The following is a 10,189-nucleotide window of genomic DNA, read 5'->3' on the forward strand; positions in this document are numbered from 1 at the left end:
TAGGTCATTGGCTCACACTGTAATTTTCAATGTATCATGACTGAAATTCTTCACTTTGTGCACCGTGATTGATTTTTCAGATCCATCTGAATTTTCTTTACATTTATTTAGGAACTTGTTGAACCACATTTTATTTTTGACTTTGACTGTTAACAGATCTGCAATAATCTTAGGTGGTGATGCCTTCTTAGTGGAGAGACAATAGACTATTATTTTAAATGTTTCCTTAATACGATTGACATTCCTCTTAAGGTCATTCTTGTCTCTCATCACTTGGTAAAATTTCACTTTAGGTGTGTCTTCTTTTTCCTTGAGACAGTTAGTCAAGTGATGCCCACTTTTTTCATGCATTGATACACTGTGAAGAAAGATGAAATCCCTAACTGTTTTGATGGAGTGTCTGATGGACACAGCACCACCCATCTTCAAGTACTGTTTGGAAGCCTTCAAGATAAGTTCCATGTTTATCAGATTTAAATCCTACCTAACTGTCTAACTTGAATAGTTTTGTCTGTTGGTTGCAAAAAAACATTGGGCAAGTGCAATCAAGATTGAAGATGAATAGTATACATCATTCGTTTTGCAGGCCAATCTATTAAGAAGTGAACCAACTGTATGTAGGTTGTCCAAAATTGAGCAGTGGATATGTGCTATTCTGTTGTCCTTGTTGAATTCTTCGTAAGATCCTTCAAGCTGTAGAAAGATGGAGAATCCTCTGTTGTCTTCAGAGGTTCTGGTGTTATGTATTTGATTAGCTCATTGAATACAGATACAAACTTCTCGGATGATTAACTATGTATTTTAAGAAACTTCCTGAAGTGTAATATTTAAAATGAAAAGATGTTGCCAGTAAAGGATGTATGCTCTTACGTTAATTCAAGTTTTTATCTGTCAAAAACTCATTCATTGTTCCAGATTCAAAGATCTCAGAAGGAATGAGATTGCTGGAAAACAAAGTACCATATGGTACTGCTACAAAAATCAAAATATGGAGATTTTATAGTAAACATCCAGAAGGCCACTGTACCATCAGCAAAGGAACTCTCTTCCATCTCCTACCAGGCATGTAAAGGATTATAACCTGTTGGTACAACTGCTAGGACAGTCACCTAGCACACAAGATCATTGAACATTAAAATCATGTTCAGCCACCAGTTTGGTAGCAGGGATCATTAACTGGACTTACTATGTGTGAGTGCTAAGTTAGTAATAGCTTACCATGAAAGCCCAATATTTACATGTTAGATCTGTGAAATCAGTGTACCTTAGAGATCATGACCTATAAGATTTTGCAACTAAAGCTAAGCTTACACATAATTACAGATATTTTTAGAGTGGTTTGGTGGAAATAAGTTGAAAACTGGCTGAAATATGATTGTATGCATAAATGTTTCAGAAACATGATAGAAAAACAATGAAAGAAATGATACATTTAGCTTCCTAAAGTACTCTAACTTTTCAAATTTTCAAAATGGATATATGCAACAGCTAGTTGAGACCAAGAGTTTGATTGATACTCCACAAGCCTATATTTGGTAATGCTGACAATGTTTACACCCTGGAAATTTAGTAGATGTAAATGGACTTAATTTTGAAGGTCATTTGCCTCCGATACATTTTTATACCTCTATGTGTACCTCAGACATGTTTAATAAGGTGTCCCAGTGAATGCTTGTTATAGATATACCAACTAAACACTTGGTCATTTTATGCAATTAAGTGGTGTTGGGCTCATGGACCATGTTTTTTGATGGATTCTGTTTTAGATCATTTTCATAGATCAAGAAAATAGATCTATTTGATTGTACAAAACTGGGTGAATACATTTGAGATTTAAAAACTAATTCTGTTTCCACTGTATTAGTTCATTAGGCATGTATGTTAACTACTATATTTTTGTGCTTATTTTGAACAGAGGGGCCAGTATTTGCAAGAGTGATGACTATTCAGTATTTGGATGTTCCTGTCTTACAATTAAAAAGGTACTTATGAGTCCTCTAATGAAAGAGGTTAAAAATAACATATTTTTGAATAAAACTATCAAAAAGTAGTTTTAATACTCCACTTTAACACATTATGGATGGGTCACAAGTTTACTTGTGTTTTGTACAGAGCGTCTTTGTGTGCCATTTATTAAAATGTTGCATTTGAAAGAAGTCGGACACGTTTATTTTGTTCCGGATGGTTATTATTTTTCTGATTTTTGCTTACAATACCCATATTTTTATAAATGGCTTCTCACAGAAAATGTAATGTGTTGAGTGAAGATGAGATAATTACTGAACTATTTGATGATAATTTGTCAGATCTTCCAAGTGAAGGTGAAGATTCTGATGTGGATGTGTTTGAGAATCATTCTGACAGTGACTCTAGCTACAGCTACGTTGTTAGACCTACAAAGATATGTAAAGTTGTTGTGCTTTCAACTGATTCTGAATCAGAAAGTGATGATGATGATTCTACAAATGTTCCTGTTAGTGATTTGTTTTCCCATTGTGATAACGATAATTGGTCAGAAATAGATATTACACCGAACTTGGAAATGTTTGAAGGAAATCCAGGGGTCACTATAACTCCATCTGAACCTGAAAGTATTGCTGCCGTGACAAGTCTAATGTTTGGTGATGACTTGTTTGAAATGTGTACCTACCATAATCAAACTGCAGAGAAACATAAAATGTCATCTAAAGGTCTTCAGTGGTCTGAAGTTACACCTACTGACATGAGGAAATTCCTAGGCCTTATTCTACTAATGGGACAGACAAGGAAACATAATTGGAAAGATTATTGGTCAACAGATCATCTTTTGATTAGCCCAGTATTTTTGCAGACAGTGAGCCAAAACAAATTTAGACATTTTGGCATTTCAATGATAATCAGAAAATGGATGAGTCTTCAAGCAGGCTCTTCAAAATTCAACCAGTACTGGATTATTTCTTCAATAAATTCAGGACACTATGCAAACCAAAGGAACAGTTGTCATAGGATGAGGGCATGATTCCATGGAGAGGACGTCTAAGATTCCGAACATACAACTGTGCAAAAATTGTAAAATGTGGCCTGCTGGGGAGAATGGTGTGTGAGACTGACACAGGTTATACTTGCAATATGGAGATTTATAATGGTGAGGGGAAAAAATTGGAGGAAACTATTCATTCAGTTCTTGCTCCCAAACTTGGATTGTGACACCATGTATACCAGGATAATTCCAACAGTACTTCCATTGCAGACCTGTTCCTAGAACATAAAACAAGAGTCTGTAGAACAATGAGAGTGAATAGAGGGTTACCGCCAAGCCTGAAGGGTGAAGTTTCAACAATGAAAAAAGGTGAAACAGCTTTTCGTAGAAAAGATGATGTTCTCGTTTTTATATGGAAACACAAGAAAGAAGTGAGAATGGTTTCAACCATCCATGACTCATCTGTTTCTACCACAGGAAAGAAAAATAGAATAACTGGAGAAATAAAAAAACCTGTGTGTGTTCTCTAATATAACACCCACATGTAAGATATTGATCATGCAAATCAGTACCTCTCATACTACACCATTCTCAGAAAAACAGTGAAATGGACAAAAAAGGTAGTACTTTAATAAATTGTGGCCTTTTCAATTCATATATAATTCACAAAGCCCCAAATCAACAGAAAAAAAAAATATAAGCAGTTCTTCCTCTCTCTGGAAGAGAATGGATTACTGACAAAGAGAAAGAAGGCTCACTGGAACTGGAGAGGAATGAAACCGGTCCATCATCTGAAGGTAGAAGGAGAGCCCCACATAAGGATCCCCCAGGAAGACTGTCCAGTGACATGAAGCAGAATATTCCTGGGTTCATTTCATCTACAGGAAAAAAGAAATTTTCCAACCAGAGCATACAGAGTTTGTACTGCCCATGGGAAAAGAAGTGAAATGCGATACATATGCAAGTTTTGTGAGGTTCCACTCCATATAGGAAAATGTTTTACAAGATACCACACTTTAAAAATTTACTAGGTGTGTTCATGTACATACTCTGTAAGTTTCAAATAAATATAAAAAATATAGTTGAACTATGAACAAAATAAAACACATCCAACTCCTTTCAAACTTAACGTTTTAATAAATGGCACACTAAGATGCTCTGAACGAATCATGAGTAAATTCATAACCCATCCGCAATGTGTTAAGATATCATTTTTGGATATCTATTTTAAGGTAATACTGCTTTTATATTGAATAGACTAGATCAGTGCCGGTTATGACTGTCAAAACTGCGGGTTTGTTTCTGTATTTGTTTTTTTTACATATGTATATATCCTTACATCTCTGATTGAAGGGAAAGGATTAAGAGCATTTTCTTTGTAATATAGATCGCTGTTAAAATTTTAGTTCCACTGTTTCATTATATAGTATTGCCCAATTTATTTTGACAACCTAATCTTATTTTGTTGCTAAGAGTACATTTATTAAGTGTATATATAGCTATCATTTGTTAATATTGAAACAAAGAGTTACAAATTTAGTGATAACAAACAAATGTAAAGTATTTTAAACACTTCAAAATTTACGATTACCAATAAATGTGCAGAAATATTCTTAACACAAAAAACAAATATATTGTTATAATAAATAAATTCCAGAATAAGTAATTATTGAACATGAAACCTTTGAAGAAGCAGAATTGAACTGGTGGAAGAAATTGCTTTAATATGGTTGAAGGAATTGGTTTAATATCTTAAAACCATTTTGGAGATGATAAAGATGAGATTTTAAAAGAAATAATACATACAAACTTGTTAAAATTATTAGTTAATATTAGGATGTTTTGGTCGCTACCAAATTATTTTTCATGTAGCCTACCAAACACCTGGTAGTGATTCATTTTGATAAAGTATACATATTTTACATCAAATGAAAAGAAAATCTAAAATCATCATTGTAAATACTGAATGATTAAAAGTAAACTTCTGCTGTTGGCTTATTGGTACCTTTGAACGTGCAACAAGCTAAGTGATGGTATTCTTTCTTGTGTCATAATCTATTAATGTTATTGAAGAATCTCTCAGATTGTCATTTATATTCAAGAAATTATTTTTATTTAACAAAATATATTACAAATTACAGAAAAAAAATCAAAGCTTCAGTTCTCTCTAACACAGTAGTATTTTATACCATACTGTAATCATCAGTACTGATGATTTCAGAAATTTGAAACTCGCCTTCATGAGTATTGATCATAGCTGGTTTTCACACCTATTAGAAGTTTCTATGATCACGTGTTTTAAAAGGCTCCATTTAATATTACAGTAAGCTAATATTAACATAATTTTCATACAATGTTCTTTTCTAAAAAAGATCATAAGCGATATGTTAAGAAGTTTTTTGTTTCACTGTTTTAGTTTTTCCCTTCTTTCATTCAGGTGGTGACTGTAAAATATTTTACTATTTTTGAATGATTTTATGTGGAATTAATTTTGTATTTTGTGTATATTTTATTTAAAATAATCAGTTGGGGCTGTTTATTGTAGCTCCACAGTTAACCAGTTACCTTTATTGTTTTTATATATTTGTTTTTGAAAATTCTTAGAATTTGTTTTTATTGTTGACTAGTCAACAGTTGTTATTAATATTTTTGTACTTTCATGTATTTGGATTGTGAGAAATGAAATGCCTTATTGCACTGATCTCACCAAATTAAATGCTGGGAAGTGCATTGTGGCCAGCTATTCTTTTTAGTGAATTTGTATTACATTTTATAAACAATTGAATAGTTTTTCACACTGTCTTTAAGGATTTCAACTTTAGAAACAGAAGTACAGGATTATAAGAACTCATTTTTTTCCAACCTCGATTCTGAAAGTAGGTATTTTATACATAGTGTTGTTCTATTTTTGTGTTATTCAGTATTTGCCATTGTTTCTCTAACTTAATGCAATATTCTTTTTCACATTTATTGTTCAAATTTATTTTATTATTTTGACTGTCTTTTTTTATTTTCCAGTTTTTCTAACATCACAACAAAATCTAAAAAAATAAAACCAGTTCAATTTTGGGATATATATATGCAGGTTTTTTATGCTTTCTGTATCTTTATATTTTTCTGCTATTTAATAATTTTTAAAATTATGAATATGTGATTAGAGTTGGTCTCTGTATGTTGCTGTTCATCACTGATTAAGTTAACAAAAGAAGTGGATGAATTGGAAAAAGTGTAGTATTTGCTAACTTTTGCAATGGATAAAATTAATGCTTTAAATGTTGTTTCTTACATTGTAACAACATGATCCAGAAGTTCCAATAATAAGAGGATATAATCTTCTTTTTTTGTTTTGCAGGATTTATTTTCAACCCTATTTGAATAGTCCCGTTAATGGATTGTGTGGATATTTTACATAAACAAATATTTATATGGATCAGGCCTTTGTCCAGGAAATGCTTTAAAGCCTTTAAATAATTAATTCTTCAATTTATCTTGTCATATTTGTGGAATGTATAAAAAAACTAAGTTTTGGTAACTTGTGAAAAAATTAAAGTGACTATAATTTAAATTGAAATATCTACAAATATATACTTAAGAAAAGTTTTGTTACATAATTTTCCTTCAGATTTTTTGTAAAGAAGCCTTGTGTTGATTACTGTATTGCTTTGACAAAGCTGTAAAATTATTAGTGTTTCCATCATAGAATTAGGTCAAATTGCTAAATTAATTTCTTAAATAGGCTATAGTTTTTCATGCATATAACCTAATTTTAAAATATATGACTTTTAGTTTTGGATGTTAATATTTTTTACACTTAGAAAGATAATTTCTGCTCAGTTTAGCATTTATTGCTGAATATAGAATTATTTATAACTTTATCAGGGTCTTAAACATTTTTTTAATCTTTTCATAACAGAAAAATTATCAAATATAACAAGGAGAAAAAGTCTAATTGAAAGGGTAGTTAGAATTTCTTATACCTGATATTTGTGGATATAATTGAGAATCTAGCTTATGAATCATGTCAGAAAGATCATTTTTCAGATTTGGAGTCTCCTTGTAGGTCAGCAGTAAGTGTTTGGATTTGCACACTAAAATTGAGGGTTTGATTCTCCATGGTGGATACAGTAGATAGCCCCAATGTGGTTGTGTTGTAAAAAAACAGGCAAAAAAACACTCAGTCTTGGAAAACTATTTTTTAAGGTAGAGTATGTTATATTAAATGAGTTAGAACATTGAAATCAGTAAATTTCATCAAAACCACAGCTGATATAAAGTCATAATGGAACAGAATGATTCAGAACTACATTTTTTCATTGTATATAGAAATCAGTAAATTGCATCAAAACCACAGCTGATATAAAGTCATAGTGAAACAGAATGATTCAGAACTTCATTTTTTCATTGTTTGCCATTTCATAGGTAGTGTGATGCCATTGAAAATTGATCACTCTTTTGGGGAAAGGTAGTAACCCTTTCCATACAAAACATTCATACACTCAGTTCATAAGGATGTGTTCAGATTGGGTATTTATAACTTCAAAGATGAGGATATCCTTGTACTTAATGGCATACACAAACAAAGGAATATGGATTATGTTGGGTAATGAGGATCATCAAGAAAGAGACCTATAGTAAGTTACATCATTACCTTGGTAAGCAAAGTACAGAATCTTGTAACAATTGAGAATCCATGAAAATAAAGGTCAGGGGCAAAAGTTGTCCAAGTGCCCCAGGAAACAGTACGCAAAATAATCAAGAAAGATCTCCATTTGAAAACAAGGCCTACAAGGTATGTGTTCACCAAGATAAGGATTACAGTCATCCTCAAACATTTGGAGAATGAAATGGGTATTTGTGCTATGCTATAATACAAAAACATGTTGGTCAACTTTCCTGGCACAATATCTATAGATTTCTATGTAATTGAAGTGGGCATTGGGAAACTATTGGATGGATTATAAAAAAGGAGAAGGGATAAGAGGTGTGTTTTGGACCTGAGACTCTTTAGATGGAGACTTTTGCAATGGAAACTATGCTGCTGAGCTCTTGTCCCAGATGCATGGTTGTCAGATAGAGAATGACCAAATGTGATTGCATTTAATGTAATAATGTTTTCAGGCTCCAAAATCATTTTAAATAATATATACTCAACATTTTGTATAAGAAGGTGTAGGCAAAAAATGGAGGGTATTAACTAGTAATTTGAAAACTAATCAGGAAGTTATTGCCACATTTTGACATGAGTTATTCAATATTCTTTTAACTTGGCATTTTAAAAATGTTTTGTGTATATAATTAAGTATAGTTTTAGTAACATTTTCCAGAATTTTAATGTCTCCAAACCTACAGAGCCAACTAGGTACAGTAAGGTTGTGGGAGACATCAATTATTGTCATTGTTAGTAGCCTATACAGTCACCTAAGTCTAATCAGCTAGTCACCAATTAATATTTAAAAATAAATTTGATTATATAGGAAAATCATAAGAATAATGTAGGACCAATTTGGATTTTGAAAATTTGATAAAAAAAATCATGCATATATTTTAAGGAAAATATAATGTGGTTTGGTGTTCTCTTTATTTATTTTATTTGTTTCTTAGATGGTGTGATTTGTACTTAGCTGAAAATTAACAAGGATAAAATGTCACTGCCATGTTTATATTTTTTTTTGTGAGATTTTTTATAACAGAGATGTGACATCATTTTTGAATATCTGTTTGTGTTTACTTTTGTTCTAGAAACATCGTATTAATGATTATAATATAGAAAAGCTCTTAAACAAAACACTACAAGATATAAAATCCAAATAGGTAATTTAATTACTGGTACATGAATTTCTCTAGATGTAGAATTCTCAGCTAATAGTTCATATTTAATTGAAGTCTGTGTGTATTCCTATTATCACTAGTGCCTATAATTTATCTATAAGAATGATTGCCTTTTAGGAGTTTCATGTGTTAGTTTTTGTATGATTGTGGTGTGTGTATTGTCATAATATAATAGCAAGGAGATTGAGTCCATTTAGATTTCTATTAGTGGATATAAAGGGAAAAGGTTTTTGGAAACTGTTCAAGATGGCTTTCTTCACCAATTAGTCAAGGAACCTACTAGAAATAATGCTATTTTAGATTTATTGTTGACTTAAAATATAGAAATGATAGAGAGGGTGGAAATTGGAGAATATCTGGGTTCAAATGATCATTGCTCTATTAGGTTCAATGTTTTGCTGCATATGGAGATAAGGAATAATGATATTTTGGTTACAAATTTCAAAAAAGTAAATTTTGAAGGGATGTGACAAGAATTATTTGTTGTGAATTGGGCAGCTATTTGGAGAGACTGATCAGATGTGGAAAATTATGTTAAATGTTCAAATATTCAAGGTAAACATATTCCTTATAGAAAGAAAAGGGTCACTGCAAGTAAAAAACCAGGTTGGCTCACATAGAGTATAAGATATAAAATTAAAGAAAAGCATAAGAAATTTAAATTGACTGGTATGACAGGAGATTTAGAAGATTATAGAAATCAAGAAAATTGGTGAAACAGGAATTAGGACATCAAAAAAGATATATGAGAAAAGGTTGGTTGAAAATGTAATAAGTAACACTAAGAATTTCTTTAAATACATTAAGGGTAAACAAAATGTTAGGATGAGGGTGATCCTTGAGGGATGATAAAGGAAGGTTCATATGTGATGATTATGAGTTTGCTGGGTTATTAACTTATGCTTTTTTTTCAGTTTTTACTAACAAAGATTTAAACAGTATTCCACATCTTAAACAGTTGGTAGATGGAAACAAGATCAATCAAGATGACTGCATTAATTCTGAGCTGGTTAAGAAAAAATTGGGAAGTTTAAAGATTGATAAGGCACTTTGGCTAGATAATATTTCTCCAAGGTTTTTGAAGGAGGTTAAAGATTGGATATTTGAGCCACTTGCTACTATTTTTTGGTCAGTCCTTGAATAGTGGTGGGCAGGTACCAGAGGATTGGAAGTTAGCTAATGTAACTCCTCTTTTCAAGGGCAGTGGTAAAAATTGTCCAAGTAATCATAGACTCATTAGTCTTAATCAGTTCTGGGAAAAGTTTTTGAAAGTCTGATAAAAGATGCTTTGCAAAATCATTTAACAAAGTTTAGAATTTTATTTGTTAGTCAACATGGTTTTACTAAGGGAAAATGTTGCCTTACAGATCTTTTGACATTTTTTGAAAAGGTTACTGCTTA

At 31.5% G+C, this 10,189-nt stretch overlaps 1 protein-coding gene across 1 annotated transcript in view; it reads left to right on the top strand.

Moving 5' to 3' along the window:
* The first annotated feature begins 944 nt into the window (after positions 1–944).
* The window catches only part of LOC106461943 (AP-5 complex subunit beta-1-like), a 60,747-nt gene continuing 51,502 nt past the window's right edge, over positions 945–10,189 (top strand). The window contains exons 1-3 of the mRNA XM_022389043.1: positions 945–1,191; positions 1,916–1,982; positions 5,768–5,835. Of these exons, the coding sequence (XP_022244751.1) occupies positions 1,939–1,982; positions 5,768–5,835 (112 nt within the window). The 5' untranslated portion in view covers positions 945–1,191; positions 1,916–1,938. The remainder of the gene's footprint in view (positions 1,192–1,915; positions 1,983–5,767; positions 5,836–10,189) is intronic.

The sequence above is a fragment of the Limulus polyphemus genome, unplaced genomic scaffold (assembly GCF_000517525.1).
Source record: "Limulus polyphemus unplaced genomic scaffold, Limulus_polyphemus-2.1.2 Scaffold1063, whole genome shotgun sequence".
Taxonomy (NCBI): Eukaryota; Metazoa; Arthropoda; class Merostomata; order Xiphosura; family Limulidae; genus Limulus; species Limulus polyphemus.